Genomic DNA, 23,838 nt, shown 5'->3' with positions numbered 1-23,838 from the left:
GACTGTAAGACTGGAAATTTAATCCTGAGAAATATGGGGTAATGCAGTGGAAGAGGCACAAAAGGCAAGGGATTTACAATAAATAGCACTGCTAATATCAAGAACCAGAGCACATGGGTTTAAGGGGAGAGGGGAAAGATTTAATAGGAACCTGAGGAACAACTTTTTCACACAGAGGGTGGTAGGTATATGGAATGTGCTGCCAGAGGACGTAGTTGAGGCAGGTATAATAATAACATTTTAGACATTTGGACAGGTATGTGGATAAGGAAGGTTTAGAGGGGCCACACTTGGGCAGGCGTGACTAGCATAGATGGGGCATCTTGATCGACAGGGGCAAGTTGGGTTGAAGAGCCCATTTCCATCTGTATGACTATGATTCTATGACTAACTGCAGAAAATTGAATGATGAGAGGAATTCAAGAATTTTAGACCTCCATAGGTCCTTAAAATACAGAATGATAGGTCAATCAATAGGACAGTTAATATATATTTAATATATTGCTCTGCATCAATTTGGATCTCACTGCAATAGACATATCGGTGGAATGATTGGAAGAGGTTAGCAATGGAAATTCCCTGTCATGAATACATCAACGATACCAGGAAAAACATTATATGGATGTACATCCAATAAAAAAATTACACAGAAAATTAACTTAATACAGTTAATACACTTAATACAGTAAGCCCTCATAAAGCAATTTTAAAAGCAAGAAATGGGAATAGGAAGATTAAAAAAAAAATGTTTTATTGGATTTGAGTTTATTGTCATATGCACAAGCAGGGTGAGGTACCTGTAGAAATAAAATCTTGCTTATAGCAACATCAAAGGTTTCAAAGGTCTTTTATTGTCACATGTACCAATTAAGGTACAGTGATATAGAAACATAGAAACATAGAAAATAGGTGCAGGAGGGGGCCATCTGGCCCTTTGAGCCAGCACCGCCATTCATTGTGATCATGCGGTGCCTGCCTTCTCCCCATATTCCTTGATTCCGCTAGCCCACCAGAGCTCTATCTAACTCTCTCTTAAATTCATCCAGTGATTTGGCCTCCGCTGCCCTCTGTGGCAGAGAATTCCACAAATTCACAACTCTGGGTGAAAACGTTCCTTCTCACCTCAGTTTTAAATGGCCTCCCCTTTATTCTAAGACTGTGGCCCCTGGTTCTGGACTTGCCCAACATTGGGAACATTTTTCCTGCATCTAGCTTGTCCAGTCCTTTTATAATTTTATATGTCTCTATAAGATCCGCTCTTATCCTTCTAAACTCCAGTGAATACAAGCCGAGTCTTTTCAATTTTTCCTCATATGACAGTCCCGCCATCCCAGGGATCAATCTCGTGAACCTACGCTGCACTGCCTCAATTACAAGGATGTCCTTCCTCAAATTAGGAGACCAAAATTGGACACAATACTCCAGATGTGGTCTTACCAGGGCCCTATACAACTTCAATGAATACAGTGAAAAAAAAAACACATTTTCAACACTGTTTTAAAGCCGTATGGATTTTAGAAATTTCAGGAACATTAAAAATGTAGTTAATGTTTGTTTTATTTAAATGATTTATCAACAAATCATGATAGTGAAATTTTAAACACTTTTCCATTATAAAGTACTTACATAAATGTTTACCTAAAGAATTCCATTATAAACTTTAAATGTTGACATAAAAAGTATTATAACAATAATATTTACGGATAAAAATGTTATACACAACTTTCATCATAATATATAAATAAACGGCATTAAAATATTTTGGACAGCGATGCAAATTTAAATACTTCAGTAACCATTTTCTACTTACAGCAGGGGCTTTAGTATTTGGGTTTTTGGGTAGCAGGAGTATTGAATCAATAATTATTTCTCCCTTCAATTTATTCTTCATTCTTGATACATTAGTACTGTCAGTGTACATTGTCTGATAAATTGACTGAAAAGTAGTTCATTGATTCATTACTATAAATATACATGGAGCTTCCACGTAATTGTTCAGCAAATATGTAAGCATGCAAAATACTGAGAGAAAAGTAAGCAGATTAAAAAGCCAACTAGTTTTTTCTTTAATTTTTTTCCAAGAATATGATGTATTTATTGGTCAACTGAGTAAAAATGTTGTTGCTTTGGCTTGGAGGGCTCAACAGAATCAGTATGTAACACCAACCCAGCAATATGTGAGTTTTCTGCTGACAAATGATGGTCTCAACAGAGTGTCTTTCATCCACCCTGCATTGCCATTCTTGAAGAAGCATAATGTAGCAGGACAGGACTTCATATCTGATTATCTGGAGATGAAGAACAACAAGATGGAAAAGCAACATCTGCCAACTAAGCAATAAAAACATTGCAATTCTTTGCCTTAAGGAGAACTTATGCAATGGAAAACAACCGTCTGTAAATTAGAGGGAAAAATATAGATTCATTCCTAATAACTAATTGTCGACCCTCAAGTTCACCATCCAACGATCTTTAAAATTGGATTCATCCTGGCCCAGATACAGATATTTTATTTTTCAATGGTATTTTTCACATTTGATTATCCAAATCAGTATGCATAATCCTGCAGTTTTTTAAAACATATCTTTTCAAAGTCGTTAAGCTCATGGAAGATTTTCAGCTAAGAACACCAGCTGGTCCATATGTTTTGGCTTCACGCTGCTTCGATATTCACCAAATGCAGAACTGCTGTTGTTAAAGGCTCTATCAGATGCGACATTTATTGCAGAGATGCAGAGGTACTTTTTGGCTAATTTTGCCAACAAGGGCAGGCAATTTTGGGTTGCTTTCCACCACTGAAGAGGACAGTTTTCCAAGGAGAGTTTTGGTTCCTTGAAATAAAAATCCAGCTCTCGGTCAAGCTGCTCCTGCAGTGAAACACAAGTCGTTACCATTTTGTCCGTGCCTCCATCTCCACTGTGCTTTCCAAATACCTTTGCAAGTCCTCCTCCATATCTGGCTTTCTTTGGCTGACTTGGCCCTGGGCTATCTCGATCATACCAACTGCAAGAGTTTGATGGAGAAAGCGTTGAACCATCAAAGCTAATTTGAAATATTGAAGGGTCTTCAGCCACTTTTCCAGCAAGTAATTCCCCTTTAATTTGCTGCAGGACATTTTCTAGATCATCTACACAAGTGGGGCCAAATCGGGGGTCAATGAATGTAACCTTTTCCAGAAAATGAGTCAGTTCTGGGTCTCCATATCGTATTTCAAGGTCTCGTTTGATTCTCATTCGCATTAGAAATCCAAGAGTTAGTTCCTCTTGTTCCTCTCTTATGAGATCATTACATATATGTTTTATTAGAGGATTTATTGCTGAAACAGCAATGAATTTCTCAGAAGACAAAGCCTCTGTCATTTCACGGAATGGGCATAAAACACTTATAATGGACTCAAGGACATCAATGTCCTGCCATGTTGGGACAAGATGACATATCTTTCGGTCATGGGTTAATACAGCTCTGATAGCATCCTGCTGCTCAAGAATCCTTTCGAGCATTTCCAAAGTTGTTCCCCACTTGTTGTTAACATCCACTTTTAGTGAATTTCTCGGAAGCCCTTTCTGACCTTGAGCTGTAGAAAGTTCCCGCTTCCTTTTCCATCTGCGTGAAAACTGAGAGAATATCTGACGAGACAGTTTAATAATTCGTTCAATGCGCGAATCATCAAGACCCTTTTGGATAGAACATTGAAGATTCTGACTGAAGCAGTTAAGTCTTTTCCAGCTTAACAACTCACAGGCATGTTTGACAGCAGGTCCAGTATCTGTGGTGACAGCAACAAGGTTGGTAGTGTCCAACCCCCATTCCTCCAGCACATCTTCAAGGGCACACTTCAGACTCTGACCAGTGTGTTCATCTGGTAAGTACTGGGTCTGCAGGCAATGTGTTTTGAGGATCCAGTCACTATCCACAAACTGAACTCCACATGTTACATACATTTCATTGTTTCTGCATGTCCATGTTTCAACAGTTGCCGCAAAACAATCTGCACTCTTTAATTCTCTCTCCACAACTTTGCGAACATCCGCGTAAAGTGATGGAATAGCGACTCTGGAGAAGTAGTTCTTGCTTGGCAAATCATATTTAGGGTTAAACTTGCTCAAGAGGTGCTGAAAACCAGGCTTAGAAACAATATTTAGAGGCATCCTATCCTTGGTTATATAGTACGTCACAGCCTTAGTCAGCTCCCTGTGCTCTCTGGACTTTGGATCAAATTTATCTTTTCGCTGAAAGATTTCCCGCATCATTGTGGTGTGTTCCTTGCTTGGTTCTCCAGATGAAGTTGAGGTTGTCGGTGCCTGGTTAGATTTGCTTTTGACCTCTATGTAAATATGAGGGTGCTGGGATTTCAGATGAGCATAAAGGTTGCTTGTGTTTGAGGCCTTTGCTGGAATGACACGGAAACAGATTTTGCAGACTGGAGTTTCAATGTTTTCTGGTCTGCCGTCACTACCGGGTTGGAAACCAAAGTATCTCCACACTTCTGATGTAGTGTTGCTCTTTTCCACAAGTTGAGGGCTTTCAATTTTTACAAATGCAGATCCAAAATGTACAAAGTCACCATCACCTTCCATTGCTCTTAATCTGCTCCTAAATAGGACAACTAAAGTGGTAAAGTAGTCTTTCTCGGCAATTTTCACAGAAAGAAGACGGATCAGAAGGATGCCATCAGAGACAAGGATTCCTCTTACACCTGCGAATAGGCCAGGCCCAAAGCCTACAAAGGAAATTTAAATTGACAAATTATCAATTGAAAAGACTGTTGCACATTTGAGTGAGTCTCTGAATAACAATATAATGTAGAATGGTTCGATTAGAATATCCTTCTTACTCAAAATGTTGCTATTTTTTAGTCAGAATATGCATTTGTACAAAGATAAATAATGATAATTTTCACTAATGTTTTCCAGTAGCTCTCTGAAATGTAAGATGCCCACAAAGATATATATTTTTATTTGTTTCCATTGAGTAGAAAGCTAGAGAGCAAATATAAATATAAATAGGCTTGTGCTTGCAGTTATGAGATGAGGAAGCAGAGGGATCAATTCAAAGAACAAATTGAAACAAATAAGCAGTACAGGAAGATTTGAAGAGGCAAATCATGGAGCCACAATTGTAAGCATGGAGCAAAAGCAATAAAAGTGTAATCAGGGGAGCAAAGCTGTAAATAAAATTTCCCACTTGTACTGGACAACACACTGACAAAAACAATGGATAAAACAACAACGCTAACTTAATAAAACATAGAACAATACAGCACAGGAAAGGCCTTTTTGGCCCACCATGTGTGCCATGGTCAAGATGGCAGAGTAACTAATCCCATCTCCCTGCATATGGTCTGTATCCTACTGTTCCCTGCTTGTTCAGATACCTAACTATGTGCCTCTTAAATGTTACTATCATATCTGCTTCTACTTTATCTCTGGCAGTATATTCCACGCATCTACTGCTCTCTGTGTAAAATACTAGCCTCACATATCTCCTTTAAACTTTTTTGCTACCTTAAAGCTAAGCCCTCTAGTATTTGACATTTTCACCCTGTAAAAAACACTCTGACTATCCACCCTACCTATGCCTCTCATAATTTTCATAAATTTCTAAATGGTTACCCTCACCATCCATCTCTCCAGAGAGATCCATTCACGTTTCATCAATCTCTCTTCAACAACTAATATTTTCTAATCCTGCCAACATCCTGGTGAATCTATTCTGCGCCCACTTCAAAGTCTCCACATCCCTCTTGTAATGTAGTGACCAGAACTGCACACAATACTCCAAATCTGGCTTACCCAAAATTTTATAAAGTTGCAACAAGACTTCCCAACTTTTATACTCAATGTCCCAATTGATACACATCTTCAGTCAGAGAAACATCCCTTCACCATTACCCTCTGTCTTCTATGACCAAGCAATACATTTATGGCCAAACAATAAATGTCCAATTTACCAATGCATTGTGGATCCCAAGTGACTTAATCTTCTGGACTAGGCTATCATGATCGATCTTGTCATAAGCTTTACAAAAGTCCACACAACTTCTACTGCTCTATCCTATTCAATCATCTCTATTACTTCCTCAAAAAACTTCATCAAACTTCCGATTGAATCTCGAATCGATTGAAAAATCAAACCTACCCCCCCTACATACACACAAATCCATGCTGACATTCTCGAATTAGTACATGCTTTTCCAAATGCACATATATTTCCCACAAATCTACTCCAGTAATTTCTCCATCACTGACATAAGGCTCAGAAGCCTATAATTTTCCTTTTGAATAGACTAATTAAAAAGGTAATTCAAACAAAGTCACCTTTTTTTGCAAAAAAATGCTTAGCTTACACATCTTTTTTTAAATCCGTAATTTGATAAATTTGCTTATTTCAAAATTGTTATTGGTAAATGAAAGTGATGACTGCATTCAAAATCAAACAAACACACCAATGAAGATAAAGTCAATCTGCAGTATTTCAAAATGTCTGCAGTCACATTGGCACTATTTTAAGTTGAGAATTTGCATGTTCAAACCTCAATTACTTAAAACCAAAATGTCAAATCTTCAAAATCCAAATTGAGTCACGATACTTCATGTATTCATTAATATCATATTCTGCGGAATAAGGTATCTTAGTTAATGCTGTCAAAACATTAATGTCTCAGTATTCTGCATATGAGATGGTTCTTCCCCTCTGCAATACACTGTAGGCAGCACAGGGTCATTCTTCCCATACATTGAATGTTTTATAATAAAAATATCTCCATTTTGAGTCATGCACTCAATTTCATTCATTTGAATACTTAGGTTGGTGGTCCAGTGCCATGATATAATCATTATTCTATTCAAACTATTTTAGTGAGTTGCTGAGCTCATCATGAGATGTTGCAAACACAGGCATGTGAGTGAGGTAAAAAAAAGAGCAGAAAAGAGCCAAGCGCTTTTGACGGGGTCAAAAAATGGGAATTTCTTTGGAAAATTTACACACAAAATTACCCGTTTCAAGCCTCTTTTAGTGCATTTCAAAGTAAAAACAGACATTACAAAATAATGTGAATATGTCACTGTATACTAATAATATTTTGAAGTAAATTCGCACATTAATTGATAATCAGCCCAAAAAGGTGGTAATTGGCTTCTCTACTGTGTTTTATATTTTAACCCTGTCTTAATTAATTTAGTTATATAATCTTGCACTTAAATTTAATATTTATTCATCACAGTTCAACCACTGATTTTCTGGCACTCTTGGTTCCAGAGCTTTGCTGGTTTATCCAGCTGGCCAAGAAAGTTGGCTATGGGGATAGATGTGCTGGCACCAGCTGGGCTGGAGTTCCAAAGCCCCGGCCGCAGGTTGCAAATTCAACCCACTGATCGGCCATGGAAGTCCCGATGAGGTCGAGATTGGCTAGGTTTGTGCCTCGGTGCCACATTTTCGGGGAGACTTCCAGGGGGCGGGGGATTTCTCGCGGAACCGCTAGCGACCTCTAACGGAACCCTAGTGTTCATTACAAGTCTATTCATCGTTGTTTTTTCTTTCTTTTTTTCGATCCGATTTCTCTGTTTATTTGGCAAAGTGAAAAATGCTGAAATCATGCAAAAAGCGCGGAAAATGGATTTTAAAAACGCGGAAATCCGTGGAAACGGGGTAAATTCACATGCCTGCAAACACTACAAGAAACATTACAATAAACATGTCCAAATACCTCAGGCCACTGTTGTGTGCTATTTAGTAGGTTTTATTGACTGTATGTTCTTATATAAAGTAAAATAGAGGCCTTTTAAGAGGCCTTTAAAATAACACTGAAGTATTTCTATCTCTACAATACCCACTCACCATCAGCCAGCAACTAAATAAGCCACACTAATAATGTGAAAGCACTCAACTGTATTTATTGTGAACTGGAAGTGAGCATCCCTCATTTCTGACAGATGAGTTAAAATGAAAAGAAAGAATGGCACTGTGGAAAAACAATTAATTTAAAAACAAAAATTGCAACCAAAATTAGATTAACTTTGAAGTGTTAATGAGCTCTTTTTGTCCACTGTATGGGAGTTTATCACATGGGTCTGATGCACAAAGTTTAGTATACCATATAGAATCAGACTGTTAATGCAAAATTAGTGTGCATTCACCATCTATGACACATGTATCTTTATACTCATTAGAGTGATCAGTTTTATACAGGAGCTCAAATATATCCACACACTACTAGTTTCTGTCAATGGTTAAGTTACATTGCCAATCAGATTAGATAAATCCATGGGGATATCATTCAATGACAATGCCTCTACTTAATTTCCATTCTATGACATCTATTCACATGATATATTCAAAATCAAACAGACTCACCAGTAGCCAGTACAGTTCCTTTTAAGAAAAAAAGGAATATCAATATACCTATAATTGTTTCTTTGGTTTGTCCATGGTAGGGCCGACAGATTTAAGCCTTAAAAAATGAATTATTATGTAGCTAAACTGATAAGATAGCATTGTGGGTCACCTTTATGCTCATGAAATCGTACAGCACGGAAACAAGCCCTTCTGCCCACCGAGTTTGTGCCAACCATCGTGTATCCTTTTACACTATTTCAATACTAATATCGTTTTAATCTTCCCAAATTCCCAATAGCTCCCCGTAGATTCCACCACTCACCTACAAACGAGGAATAATTTAGCGCAGCCAATTAAATTACAAACCCATTTGGGATGTGGAACAAAACTCATCCTATTAGTGAAACTCTCATGAACATCACGACTTCAACTCTCAGGTTTAGAAAACAACACTGATAATGCTCGTGTAATGCTGCATTGTCAGTTCTCACAGCTATCACCATTCAGGCTTGTGGATATAATTACTGCCTCGAGGTATTAGAGGGACATCCCACAATACACATAACCCTCTTCCAACAGCACAGAGTGTGCGACTCAATAAATGTCTACAATGGAAGACATTTTTATGGTGGGAAGTGTAGAGAGAATGCTCTAAAGAGACAGGGACTTGGATAGGTGGGTGAAGAACAAGGCCAATTGGAGGCACGTTTTTGTGCCAAGGCTTCCTGACAATTTCCAGGGCTAAAACTCTTGGCAAGAGAATGCCAAGCAGATCTTGGAAAGGAACAATGCTACATCTGAGAATACATGTTTAGCGACTGTTATATTTTTATGGGCTTTTGAGATCAGCAACAGCCACTGTCACTTTGTTGCTGCCAAGAAAATTGATTAGGATTAGAACCATTTCTCTATCGTTACAAGGCTGATTCACAAGAGATAGTCATCCACAAGACAATGAAGAGGAATGCCTTGCGGCCCATCGCAATGAAACAACTCATAGCAATTCTAACATCTACAAAGTCACTGCAGCATCCATGTGGCAGAGAGAAAACTTTTACATTCTTAGTTAGTCCAAATTTGATCACTCACCTAAATTAGAATTTCCTGACTTCAGCTCCAAACTTACCTATTTTTTTATCCTGCTTTTTTATTCCAGTTTAAATTAATATGATAAACTATGTCGGGAATCTAATGATATCTGCTGTTAGCTGAACTTCTCCATGCCCAGTTGGGTGTCATATGGTTTGTGTGTTAAATTGCTGTAAATGCGTGCTAATAATGGTCCTCCAGGGAAAAAAGCCATGTTGAAATGAATTAACATGGAAACCAACTATGTTTTTCCAGAAAATTAGTCTGAAGGATATTTCTATTAATGCAAAGACTGAGTAGATTAGAGTGAAAGAACTCTACTGCAAATCATGTAAGAAAAATAACATAAAAGAATGATTGGATCGAATGAGTAAAAAGATTCACGCAAATTAAAACTTAATATTCTTAAAATCTCCAATGATATATAATTCCTGAAGAAATCAGACTGCTTGTTTGTCACAGATAATTTGCTTTGCTGAAGAGGATGATTGGCAGTGGGTAACATCATGGTTAAATGAGCATACAGGCTGAAATGGATAATATGCAACTCTATAAAGCGAATTTAAAATTCACCAATTTCACAGCAATCCATGCATTTCAGTGGTGAGCTGGAGAATAAGGCAAGATTTTCACAAACTACTATTTGGTTAGTGCAACTTCCAGGTTTCTGTATTTAAACATCCATTTGACTCGGACCTGGAACTGTTGGTCTGTGACAGGAGAACTCAAATATCTTTTATTCCATATTAATGCATAGAGACTAGATTGTTTAGCACCATTCACATTTAATTTCTATGAAAAACATAATATGATGAAAAATCAGTACTCGCCATATTGATTGCTAAGTCTCTACTGTTCATTCCAGGCCCTCCATGTATCAGGAACTAATGCATGGAGGAATCTGGAGAAGTGCAGTAAGTATCTTCAGCATTTTATGGTTTGATTTCAGAATCCCAACATTTGGAGTTGTTTGCTTTTAGAACTCTGAACAATGATGATCCTGAAACACGATGGCTGTCCTATGAGGAGAGATTGAGCAGAATGAGACTATAATCTATTGCAGTGTTTCGCAACCTTTTTACCCTTGCGGAACCCTTGAAATAATTTTCATGTCTCAGGGAACCCCTACATAAAAATTATTATATATTTTTATTAATTTAAATGATATAACAGGCTGAAGACTTTATTATAATACCCAAGAATTTTCCAAGAATATGCCATACGGATATAATAAAATTACAAATATGAAATTAAACACAAAAATGACTCAAAAATGCATTTACATATGATTAACTTTATTTATCACTATTTCTCTCGGAACCCCTAGTGACCTCTCGCAGAACCCTAGGGTTCCGGGGAACCCCGGTTGAGAAACGCTGGTCTAATGAGTTAAACAGATTGAGATATGTTCTTATTGAAGCATAGAAGATTCTAAAGGAAGTTTCCGTGACAGATATAGAGAGGTTATTTCTTCTTGTGTAGGGAGTATTTTTTCTTGTAGAGGTCTCAGTGTAAAAGAGGTAAGCTCAAGTATAAAATTAAGCGAATCATCACCTATTCATGTTTACTAGCGATGCTGCCTGACCTGCTGAGTTACTCCAGCATTTTGTGTCTTTCTTTGGTAAACCAGCACCTGCAGTTCCTGGTTTCTACATATATAGCCAGGTCCCATTTCTCTTCTCCTGGAACCCACTGTCAGTTACATGAAACTCTGGACCAGACACTGACTAGTAATTAAGTTGAGCTTATAAGACTTGGTATTGGAGCTTATAGGACTTGGTAATGGAAAATAAAAAAACTATACATTCTCAAAATCTGCACTCTGTTTCTTTCTCCACAGGATCTGCCTGACCTGCTGAATATTTCCAGCATTCATAAAGAATAGTTGAGTTCTTGCAGGAATAATCAGCTCTGACAGTTATTCTCCATTGTCAACAGTAATGTATGGAGCTGAAAAGTTATTCCCAAATCTTTCATGAAATTACCATCATCATTTTATCAACTTTGAGATATGCCGATGGAAATTCATTCTTTAAAAATCCTGTTAAAAAGCAAGCCAATTTTATCTGTTCACATCACGTATTGACTATTCTTTTATTTTTTGAATTCAGTATCTCAATTTCTATGAAATCTGCTCTCTCACCAACTGCTGTAAAAAATTGAAGGAATCAGCCAACACAGGCTGATACCTAAATACCCAGGCAAATGGGGCTAGCTCAGATAGCCTGTTTCCATTACACATGATGTTCGATGAAGCCTTACAATTATACAACTACTTCCTGTATTGCCACTCTCCCAGCTACCTGTGGGCAAGTAACCCCATTAACAATCTTGGACCATTTTCTCCTAAAAAGCAGGCCCAAGCCTGAGGTCATAAATTATTTACACCATACCCAACACAGACCCAACACTGACAGCCAGGACACTGTTGAACATGGGTCAGGCAGGCAAGCTCCAGTCTCGAATTTGTGGATATGATCTCAGGATAAGGATAGATTGTGTAAATCTTCTGAATTCTCTGTTTCGGGGAATCATGAAAATTGAAGCATTAAGTCATTAAGGATGAGATGTATGACATATATTTTTGACTATGGAGGAATGAAGAGTTATGTAGGTTGGGCAACAAAGTGATCATCACAACAGCCACTATTTCACTGACCATCAGAGCCAACACAAGGGCCCAAATAGCTCATTCCATCCAGTTCCTTGTACATACTTAGAATCACACCAACCCCAAATAGCAAACCATCCCCAGATTATTAATTCCTCCTAACACCACTGATTTTTCCCCTCCCAACAGAGCATTGATCTCACCCCCATCTACCAATCCCTGTCACTGATCCTCCACAGCTAACCCTTACCCCACCCAGCTCCCTTACCTCCTAATCAGTACCAACCTCAATCACTCTAGTGTCCGACTTTCCCTCCTGTGAGCATCCACCCACCCCGTCCAGATCTGCCGGATTGCCTTTGACTGCTCTGAAGTGGTTGAATTCCCAGCAGTGACTCTCGAACAAAATGTTCATTGGCCTGCCATTAACTGACTCCAATGTCTTTACAGTTGCTGGTTGATTTCAAGGTACATATTAGCAGTTTTACTTCTAACTCAGACTCCAGATTCTGGGGAATCACACGTAGCTCTTCTACATTGTGACCAATTTCTTTGTGACAGTATTCAGTATGAGGCTTCAGATTATGGATTGATTATAATCTCCTCTGACTGATATTTTAGCTTTGCAGTTTGTGTACTGGATCATATTGGTCCCATGACTACTTGTCTAAATTTGTTAAATATATTTAATATTGGCTGATTAAATTTTTGGGGGGTTTTCACCAACATTCTTAGAATACAAAGCCAGACAAAATAAATCTTTGTCAGCAAATCAACCTATGTATAATTGCTAGTTATGTCTTAATTTCAGATGCATCAAGTTGTCCATTAACAACCGGATGGACAATCTGTACAAACATTTTCAAATAATTTAACATTATTTCTTCTGTAGAATAAGCCTTCCTGAGTAGGCCTCAGACTGAAAGGAGAAATGCGGTTAGTGTCTTCTATCACCAAATAATTTTCTTGTTATGTAAGGAAGAAGGTAAAAGTACAGTAAAAATTAACCTGGTATAAGGCGTATCATTCAACTTCAGACAACAGCGGCCTGTACTGAAGGATCTACACGAAGATGTCTGTGGGGGAAGTGTCTCCACAGGATGCAATCAGTACAACTGCATACTCACTCAATTCCAAATTGTAGAATCTATAAAAATATTATATGATGTCACTGTACAAAACAATTTAAGTGACAGTTCCCTTTCTTCATTCAGACAGACCAAGCCCCCCAGCTCATGAGCATTCCTTCAAATAACAACGCAAAACTCAAATAAGTCAAATTGTTGCATTACCACAGCTAAAGACAAATATAAATGCTAATGTGCATACTGTAAAAAAAAGTTCAATGTCAGAGCTTGTGCGTGGATGTGACCCCTTACCTCCCTCCCAGGCTGCAGAAATCTGCACGAGAAAACGAGACAGAGGCAATGTCAGGCATCACATATTTTCAGCCTTAACACTGCCAGCCTACAGCATGATGTCACCAGGGTAGCAACTCTGTTGCTATGGACTGCCTGGAAAGACCTTAGCAACCAGTTAGCAAGCTCTGGCATATCATTTTGCAATCTCTACTTGCTGAAATGGCAAGATATTTATTAATATCTACTCAAAAATCTTTACAAAAGCAGCCTGCTGTATATTCATGCAATACTGTGTAAAGGCAGTAATCTTTAACCTTTTGCCTAGTGCTAAATATATTGACTGCTTTTGCTTTACTGCATACTAAAAGTGTAATTTAGAGCACATAGATTTGTACCGCATTTGTGCATTAATTAGGGTGGGATTTCATTGATATATATATTGGAAGAAGCATGATTCAGATGTTAACTGGTTCAAAATAAATCAACAATAAATAAGAACTTTAGAGCGGAAATCAAAACAAAAAAATAGAGGCCAGAAAGCTGTCCTCATTGACTTTTGAAAACAACTAATGCTGAACAAGAAGATAATCCAGGTAACCATAAAGACCATAAAGAAGGTGCTCAGATCAAATTATACCAATTAGATTTTTCCCAAGAGTAAATAAACTCTCTCATGTTTAAAATAAAATAACAACCAGCAAGATGCAAGAACCTTAGTTTAGTGAGCAAGTGTTAACGGAAGCAAAATGTTAATTCCAAATTAAGACGTAATTGCTGGAGAAAATTGGCAGATCAGGCAGCATCTCTGGAGAACATGGATAGGTAATGTTTTGGGTCAGGACTGATTGTGGTGGTGACGGGGCTTGGGGGGAGTACGCTGGAAGAAAGGAGGGGCAGGACAAAGTGAAGCAAGTGTAAGAGGTTATGCAGTGAATGGGGTTAGGAGGGAGAGATAGATCAGCCATGGTTGAATGGCGGAGTAGACTTGATGGGCCGAATGGCCTAATTCTGCTCCTATCACTTATGATGTTATGATCTCATGAAGTGATAGATAGATAAGGGTGAGGGATGTTTTTGATAGATGGTTGGATGAAGGCCAGAGATGAAAAATCAAAAGGTGTGATATAAGGATAGAAGAGTTGCGAATTGTGAAACCAGAGTAAGGAATAGGGGGAAGGGGAGAAATGGGTGCGATTCCACGTGAGGCACAGGGAAGAGAAGAGGGGAAAAGGGGATGGGTAGAGAAAAGGAGAAATGGGAGGGGGTTTGGTTAGTTACCTAAAATTGGAGAATTCAAATGTTCATACTGTTGGAATGTAAGCTACCCAAGTGGAATATGAGATGCTGCTTCTCCAGTTTGCATATGGCCTCACTGGCAACGGAGGAGGCCCAAAACAGAAAGGACAGTACGGGAATGAGAAGCGGAGTTAAAATAGTTAGCAACCAAGAAGTTCAGTATGCCTTGGTACACCGAGTGCAAGTGTTCATCAAAACAGTTGCCGAGTCTGCACTTGGTTGTGCCGATGTAAAAGAGGCACAGCGGGAACACTGGATGCAGTAGATGCGGTTAAAAGAGGTGTATGTGATCCACGGTCTCACCTGGAAGAACTGCTAGGGTCCCTGGATGGATGCGAGACTGGTGTTACATTTCCTGCAGTTGCAGGGAAATGTATCTGGGGAGGGGATAGTTTGAGTGGGAAGGGATGACTGAACCAAGGAGTTGTAGATGGAGCGGTCTCTGTGGAAGGCGGAAAGGGTTGGGGTTAGGAAGATGTGGTGGGATCACATTGGAGGTGGTGTAAATGTCAGAGAATGATGTGTTGGATGTGGAAACTGGTGGAGTAATAGGTGAGGACCAGGGGAATTCTCTCCTTGTTCTATCTGGGGAGAGGGGGAGTGAGAGCAAACTACAGGACACAAAGGTGACGCGAGTGAGGGATCGATCTATTACGGCAGGGAGGAAACCACATTTACCATAGAAAGAGGTCACCTTGGATGTTCTAGAATAGAAGGCCTCTTGGGAGCTGCAGCAGAGATGGAGAAATTGAGTTTAAGGGATAGCACCTTTGCAAGAGGCAGGGTGGGAGGAGGTGTAGTCCGGATAACTGTGGGAGTTGGTGGGTTTGTAGCAGACTTCAGTCAACTAGTCTATCCCCTGTGATGGAGACAGAGTGATCAAGAAAGTGGAGAAAGGTGTCCAAGTGATTTTGAGGGCAGGATTGAAAATAGTGGTAAAGTTAATAAAATCAACAAATTCTGCATGAGTGCAAGAGGCAGCCCCAATGCAGTTGTCGATGTAGTGGAGAAAGAGCTGGGGGATGTGCCAATGTATGTTTGGAACAAGGATTGTTCAATTTAACCAACAGAAAGGCTGGCATAGCGGGGGCCTATGCGAGTGCCCATGGCTACACCTTTAACTTGAACTCCCGAGTAATTCCAAAATGTCATGCTTTAGTAATTGAAGACTGGGATGCCAGTGGTATAGCATTAAAATTGGGAATATACCAAAAAGAAGCATCATTATCACAAAGGGTTGTAGAGCTGGAGATGATTCTGGAGAAAGGGAGTAGCAAGGCAATTACATGGCTTTGAAAATAAGTATATGAAAATAACTGCAGATGCTGGTACAAATCGAAGGTATTTATTCACAAAATGCTGGAGTAACTCAGCAGGTCAGGCAGCATCTCGGGAGAGAAGGAATGGGCGACGTTTCGGGTCGAGACCCTTCTTCAGACTGATGTCAGGGGGGCGGGACAAAGGAAGTATACAGGAAGATAGAGGGAGATCTGGGAAGGGGGAGGGGAAGAGAGGGACAGAGGAACTATCTAAAGTTGGAGAAGTCGATGTTCATACCACTGGGCTGCAAGCTGCCCAGGCGAAATATGAGGTGCTGTTCCTCCAATTTCTGGTGGGCCTCACTATGGCACTGACATGCTATCCATCTCCTCGATAACTTCCGGTTCCCAGGCCCACACTCCCTCATCTTTACCATGGATGTCCAGTCACTCTTCACTTCCATCCCCACAAGGATGGTCTCGAAGCCCTCGAAGAGGCAATCAAATGTCACATTTCAAAGTTTGCTGAAGTGGGATTATGAGTGCAGAAGAGGATGTAAAAAGACTTCATCGCAATACAGAGAAGCAAAGTGAGTTGGCAAGATAATAGCAGATGGAATATAATGTGACATTTGACACATAAAATATTAAAGCATAATCTATATACTAAAACTCTTGTTTGTTTGTTTCTTTGTTCCTGAACTACAGCCAAAATGGTACACGATAGGCGCGACAATTTTAGGCCCACCTACTCACTATCCCGCGGTCTAGGCTTAAGCTCAGGGGTGACCGCGCTTTTGCGGTTGCAGCTCCTAGACTGTGAAACAGCAGCCCTCTCCCCATCAGAACTGCCCCCTCCATCGACTCCTTTAAGTCCAGGCTCAAAACCTATTTCTACTCACTAGCGTTTGAGGCTCATTGAGGAGGTGCTGTGAACTGTTTGCATGCTACTGTATGTTTCTTTTTTTTTCCCATTGGAACCTAATCAGATGTACAGCACTTTGGTCAACGTGGGTTGTTTTTAAATGTGCTATACAAATAAAATTGACTTGACTTGACTTGACCTTACTCACCGTCGTCCCTTTGGTACTAATGGAAGACATTTCATTGAAATCGGTGTTATATTTTTAAAGTTATTCACATTTTAAAGTTTAAATCTATCTCCGAGGGAGGGAGGGGTGGAGGGAGGGGGGGAGGAGTGAAGATAAGGGGGGTGAGGGGGATGGAGTGGGGGGGAGGGGAGAGGGGTGGAGTGAGGGGGGGAGGGAGGGAGGGAGGGAGGGAGGGGGGGAGGGGAGGGTGGAGGAGAGGATGCTGCACCAATGCAGGAGAGGTTTGGGCCTAACGGGTCCACTTGGTCTAGCATTTTATAAATGGTGAGGGATCGGAAGATGTTGATGTTCAAAGGGACCTGGGTGTCAAAGGGACCTGAGTGTACACCAGTCTCTGAAAGCTAACAGGCAGGTGCAGTAGGCAATAAGAGAGAACAATATACATCGGTCTTTATTATGAGATGATTAGATGAGTAGAAGAATAGAGATCTTATTGCAATTAGATAGGGCCCTGGTGGGATGGCACCCAGAGTAGAGGTGCAGATTTGATCTCTTCAACTAAGAAAGAAGATATACTTGCCAGACAGGGAGTGCAATAAACACTCTTCAGACTGCAACTTCTTACAGAATTTTACAGGCTTTTTTGCAGGAGTTCCCGGATTTAGATCAGGTGACGAAGAATGATCAATATTTTTCTAAGTCACAGTGGTGTGTGACAGAGCAATTTGCAGGGTGTGGTGTTCCCATGCACTTCTTGCCTTTGTCCTTCTTGGAGGTTTGTAGGAGTAGCATGGAAGAGTAACTGCAGTGGTATACGCTGCAATCACTGTGCACCGGCAACAGAGGGAAACTATGTTTCGGGTGGCTGATGAGATGCAAATCAGGTGAGGTACTTTGTCCTGGAATGATGTTGACGTCTTGAATGTTTTTGGAGCTGCACTCAACCAGAGAAGTGGAGATTATCCCATCAAACTCCTGACGTGCCTTATAGATAGATGGTGGGAAGGCTTTAGGGTGTCAGGAGGTGAATCATTTGCTACAGAATACACAGCCTTTGACCTGCCCTTGTAGCTGATCCACCTGAGTTTCAGTGGTTATTCCTAGGATATTGATGGTGGGGACTTGATAACAGTAATGGTATTAAATGTCAGAAGTAGATTTTTAAACTTTAAAATCTCTCTAACTTGAAAAATATAAGAGCAATTTGAATGAAACTTGGATGAATGTGTCCCCAGGACAATGGTGAGTAAGGGGGGCCTAAAATTGTACGGGTCGTGTACCATTGTTTTGTGGATAAGAAGGGCATACAAGAACGGACAAATAAATAACAGGAACAACCATACGGAACAAACATACAAGATGCGAGTTTTAAGATAGATAGATAGATAGATAGATAGATAGATAGATAGATAGATAGATAGATAGATAGATAGATAGATAGATGGATGGATGGATGGATGGATGGATGGATGGATGGATGGATGGATGGATGGATGGATGGATGGATGGATGGATGGATGGATAGTGTATGAGACGTATGGGACAATTAGATTACAGATTATGCTAGTGTTTGTTTCTACAGTTTCTGATGTTCAACAGGGTGTCAGCAATGCCTAGTTTTGATCTGCTAGATCTATTCTGAGTCCGATTTTTCCCAACTGTAGAGCAACATAACACTATGGAGGGTTTCCTTGGTGTGAAAATGATACTTGAACTCCCCAGATACTGTGCGTGGTCTTTTCTATCAATGCTATTACAGACAGATGCATCTGTCACAGGTAGAGTGATGAGGATGAGGTAAATTCCTTCTCTCACTCTCTGCCACTGGTCCAGTCTTACAGCCAAGTCCATCAGGGCTTGGCCAGTTCAGTCAATGACAGTACTACCAAACCATTCTTGGTGAGGGAAATTGAAAACACCATCTCAGTGTACATTCTATGCCTTTGTTATTTTCAGTGCTTCTTCCAAGTGATGTTCAACAGAAGAGCACTGATTCATTAGCTGATGGGGGACTAAAGGTGATAATGAAGAGCAGCTTTTCTTATCCAGTTTTAATGATGCCATAAGACCTATTGGAATATGTAGTCAATGTCAAGGAACTCCCAATGTTACTCCTTCTCATCTGTTGGCTGTGAGACAGTTCTCCCAATTTACATAGCAACCTCCAAATGCTTGTGAGGAGGACTTTCCAAAGTTGACCCGATTATGGGAATGAAGGATTCAGGAATGTGCAGATTCAGAGCAGATTCAAATTCCTATTAGTTTATTGCCATATACACCGTGTTCTTGGTCACATTAACTTCACAGAGTAAACAGTATACATACAGTTAAATAAATATAACACCAAATGCAAACAGCAGAATGGTACAAGATTGTAATGCAATCTGAAGGAGTGCAAAAAAAAACAATACTAGAATAACTGAATGAGGTAAAGAGTAAGAGTACATGGCAGTGCCTCTGGAAAGGGGGTGTGAAAGAGGTGACTGGCTCATGTCTGATAACAGTGGGGGAAAAGCTGTTCTTAAGTCTAGGAATCTGGGTTTTCAAGTTCCTGTATGTTCTCCAGAAGGTAGAAGAGAGAAATGGGAATGGCCAGGGTGGCAGGCATTATTGATGATACTTCCAGCCTTCCTGACACAATGTACCATGAAAGACATACAGGTATGTAGGTTAATTGACTGGGTAAATGTAAAAAATTGTCCCTAGTGGGTGTAGGATAGTGTTAATGTGCGGGGATCGCTGGGCGGCGCGGACTTGGTGGGCCGAAAAGGCCTGTTTCCACGCTGTATATATATATGATATGATAAGATGGACTTGAAAGGAAGCGACAAGTCTGGGATGGAATAGGCTGCGTTCACCAGTCTCTGTAGGCTCAGGAGGTCAAAAGCTGAGGTAGAAACTGGAGCAGAGATAGATGATCAGCCATGATTTTGATGAATGGCCTAGAAAGTTCACAGAGCCAAGAGACCTATTTCTACTAATTCTAGTAATATGGTTTTAATCATTTAAATAGTGTTTTATAGCTTTTCCTTAATAAAGATTAATTTAAAAGGTTCACCATCTCCTAAAAGACTGATATCCTCTTTCACGTTGATAAGAAAGTGGCAACAAGTACAGTGTGTGAGATGAGAATATACTTGAACTTTTAAAAGATATTTTCCATGTGAAAGATTAATACTTACCTTCAAGATTATGGGGATTTAGAAATATATATACGAATGGATAAGAAAGAGGCTGAAGAAATGAAAAGTACTTAAGACTTTTTAGGATGACTTGCACCAGAGCCTCAGAACTGCGAGCTGAAAGGAATGGTCCAGACATAGAAATGGGAATCTCTACTGTTTCTTTTAGATTTAGAAACCCCATGCAAAGTGGTCAAGCCTGAAGGAATAATGGAATCAAAAAGGTACCATGATGCACTGCTAAAAGCAAATGTACACTTATGTGGAAAATAGGGCTAAATGTCACACTGGTTCTTAATACTGACACTGGTGGATGAAATATAAAGTGGTCTAATGCTGAGCTTTTCCATAACAAGCACAAATTTATATTTCATTTAAGAGATATAACACTAAGATGAAGGCAATAATGATCAGACACCTCAGTCTGAAAATACAGATTAAAAATGTTATGTTATCAGTTAAGCAAACAAATAATTGCTAAACAACCTCCATAGATCACATTTTATGCAGTGGCAAACTAGAAATAATTTCTGATCAAAGTAGATTTTGCAATTTCTAATGCTTTATACTTATGGATACACAATCTAATGTAGAGATTAGAGCTGAGAAAGGGTCAAAAGCTCTCACTATTGTGCTTCTCATAAATTGTTTGATGACTTCTGAAAACAGTATAAAACAGCAAATATCATAAGTTGACGAGCAAGCATTGCAAAGAATATCTGAAGAAGTAAAAGAATAGTAGCTGGTATGTGAACAGAACCACACGTATTTAAAATCCATTAAGGAAACAGAAAAAAAGTATTGATAGGTTCTCAGGAGGTGATCAGCCACATTCCAATAGTCAAGAAGGACTGTAATATGGTGACTGGGCAACCATTCGACCTTGCTATATAGTTAAATCCCAAGAGATCTAATTATAACAGCTACATTTGAAGTCCTGCTGTGTGCATTTCTGCCCTGTCCACTGGCTAGTTTGAGAGACCAATTATCCTCAGTTCTGATAGACAACTGCTGCAATGAGACTAAAATAGTAATGTCATTCCCTGCTCTTGTCACATTCTCTCTTGTTTCTATTCACACTGCCTTTCTTCCTCACCACACCAGGCTGGAAAGTGCAAAAAGGCAGATGGATGCAAGTGAGGATGTAGAACTTAAGGAGTTGATGAGAAATATGAATGTTCCATAAAAAAAATTACAAAGAGACGCAATGACCATTCCATTGAATCATCACACTTGTGAATGAACTCACTAAAGGCTCATGCAGTTCAATTTTAGATAAAACAATCTACTTCTGGCTTGTCTGTTTTGCACCTGCAGAACTGGAAATTTGAAAGGATCCATTTTAGCACATGTGGTAAGTGAAAGAGAGGGGGAGAGCACACATAAACAGGCCCTCCAATCCACTAAGCCCTAACCAGCCATCAATAGTCATTGACATTAATCTCATTTTTATTCTCCCCACATTCTCATTCATAAGTCTTAGATTCTACCACTCAGCTATACACATGGGGCATGTTACTGTGGCCATTTAAGCAACCGACCTGCATGTTTTTGTGATGTAGAATAAAACTGGAACAACTGGAGAAAACCCACATTGTCACAGGGAGAACATAGAAACTCCCCACTGAAATGAAGATTAAACCCGGGTCCATGGTGCTATAAGACAGCATCAATACCAGCTGTGTCACTACGAGAAGGTCTTGTCCTTCCCATAGATTTAAAGATATTCCATGTGTCGGCAGTAAATATATTCTTCATTTCATTTCTTCTATTTATATATTTATAAACTGCTGAGGAAAATATACACCTTCTAGAATTCAATACTGTAGTATATTTTTAAACAGCTCAATCATTGTAAACAAAAGAAATGCTTTGTACTTTTTGAAAACGTTTATTTTAAGCGACCACTGACTATGACCCGAGGTTTCAAATTTTATCAAAAATTCTACCTGCTCTTTCTACTATCTCACTGAGGCCTGAGGAAATCAGAAACATTTTGTCTTGTCAGACAGTGTGATATTTCTCCCATATGTTTAGTCATTCTTTGGGAAAAATTAATGTAGCTGCCTATCATAAAATCTCTTAGCTGTGTACTGAATCTAGACAATGCTGTTATTCAGTGATGAATTTACAATTGTACCAGTGAAGGTACACCCACAATGACATCAGGTAGGGGATTTATATGTAGGAAAATAACTGCAGATGCTGGTACAAATTGATGGTATTTATTCACAAAATGCTGGAGTAACTCAGCAGGTCAGGCAGCATCTCAGGAGAGAAGGAATGGGTGATGTTTCAGGTCGAGACCCTTATTCAGACTCTGAAGAATCTGAAGAAGGGTCTCGACCCAAAACGCCACCCATTCCTTCTCTCCTGAGATGCTGCCTGACCTGCTGAGTTACTCCAGCATTTTGTGAATAAATACCTTCGATCAGGTAGGGGATTTGATTATATAAACCTACTTACAATGAAGGAATGGAAAGATATTTCCAAGACAGCATATTTCCCCACTTTGTAGACGGAGTAGACTGATTGCATGCCAGTTAGTCAAATTGGATTTGTCCCACTCTTTGCAAACAGGACACAGTTGGGAAATCTTCCACATTGTTGGGTGGATGCCAATATTGTAACTGTATGAAGCAGCTTGGCTAGAAGTGCACCATGTTCTGAAATGTACAGTCAGAATGTTATCTGATCCCATAACCTTTGCTGTATCTAAGGCTGTCAACCATTTCTTGATATCACATGGAGTAAATTGAAGTAGCTGAAGACTTTCTGTGCTGATGGAGATGTCAAGAAGAAGTTGTGATGAATTATCCATTCAGCATTTCTGGCTGAACAAGGTTGCAAATAGTTCAGTTCTGATGCAAGGTCTCAACCCCAAACATCAACTCTTCCTTTGCCTCCTTAGATGCTGCTCAACCCGCTGGGTTCCTGTTTTTTACTCCAGATTTCAGCATATGCGGTCTCTTGCGTCTGTAAATGTTTCAACCTTTTTTCAGCCTCACCGACCATAACCCCTGAAGATGGGAATGTTTTGCCTGGGTCTGGAATCACACAATGGCCAAATTCCAATAACTACCATTCGTTGATTCCAAACAAACAACATTCACTAAAAGTTTAAATAATGATATCAGGTAGGGGATTTGATTATTTAGACCCAGTTACAATGAAGGAATGGAAAGATATTTCCAGGGCAGCGTCTTACACCACTTTGTAGACAGAGTAGTAGACTGATTGCATGCCAGTTAAATAAATCTAATAGCACCAAAAAAACAGACAATAATGCTACTAATTGCAAGCTGAAACTTCTGAAAACAAGTCATAATTTGGGAATTGGGCATAGTAAATGAAGCAATAATAAAACTCAGCATGCATTCAGTTGTAACAAAAACAGTAAATATCAAAGAAAGGTTATTGACCTGAAATGTGAACTACCTCACTACCTCATCTGCTGATCTTTTCCAGGGTTTTCAGATATCCAGCATCTAGAATTTAGTTTCACTTCTTGCTTGTTCAGAGGCAAATAAGAAAATATTCCTGAAAATGTAAAGTAACCTAAATGTTTATGGCAGTTAATGAATTTCCAGAAAGATTTGAAATTATATGTTATATTAAAGCTGTTAATTAACCACAGTCAGTGTGTGCAATTAA

General features: G+C 39.4%; 2 protein-coding genes across 2 annotated transcripts in view; both read right to left on the bottom strand.

The window, feature by feature from the left end:
* tex264b (testis expressed 264, ER-phagy receptor b) overlaps positions 1-23,838 on the bottom strand; it is a 236,554-nt gene that overhangs the window by 157,256 nt on the left and 55,460 nt on the right. The window lies entirely within an intron of this gene.
* LOC144601857 (E3 SUMO-protein ligase ZBED1-like) lies at positions 989-23,642 on the bottom strand. The gene is made up of 3 exons (XM_078414352.1): positions 23,631-23,642; positions 13,043-13,181; positions 989-4,720 (listed from the first exon to the last, which is right to left on the bottom strand). Exons 2-3 carry the CDS (start codon positions 13,059-13,061, stop codon positions 2,604-2,606), a joined length of 2,136 nt encoding a protein of 711 aa, XP_078270478.1. The 5' UTR covers positions 13,062-13,181; positions 23,631-23,642; the 3' UTR covers positions 989-2,603.

Source organism: Rhinoraja longicauda, chromosome 17 (assembly GCF_053455715.1).
Source record: "Rhinoraja longicauda isolate Sanriku21f chromosome 17, sRhiLon1.1, whole genome shotgun sequence".
Classification (NCBI taxonomy): Eukaryota; Metazoa; Chordata; class Chondrichthyes; order Rajiformes; family Arhynchobatidae; genus Rhinoraja; species Rhinoraja longicauda.
Note: the sequence above shows the minus strand (reverse complement) of the source record. Positions and strands in the feature narration are given on the sequence as shown.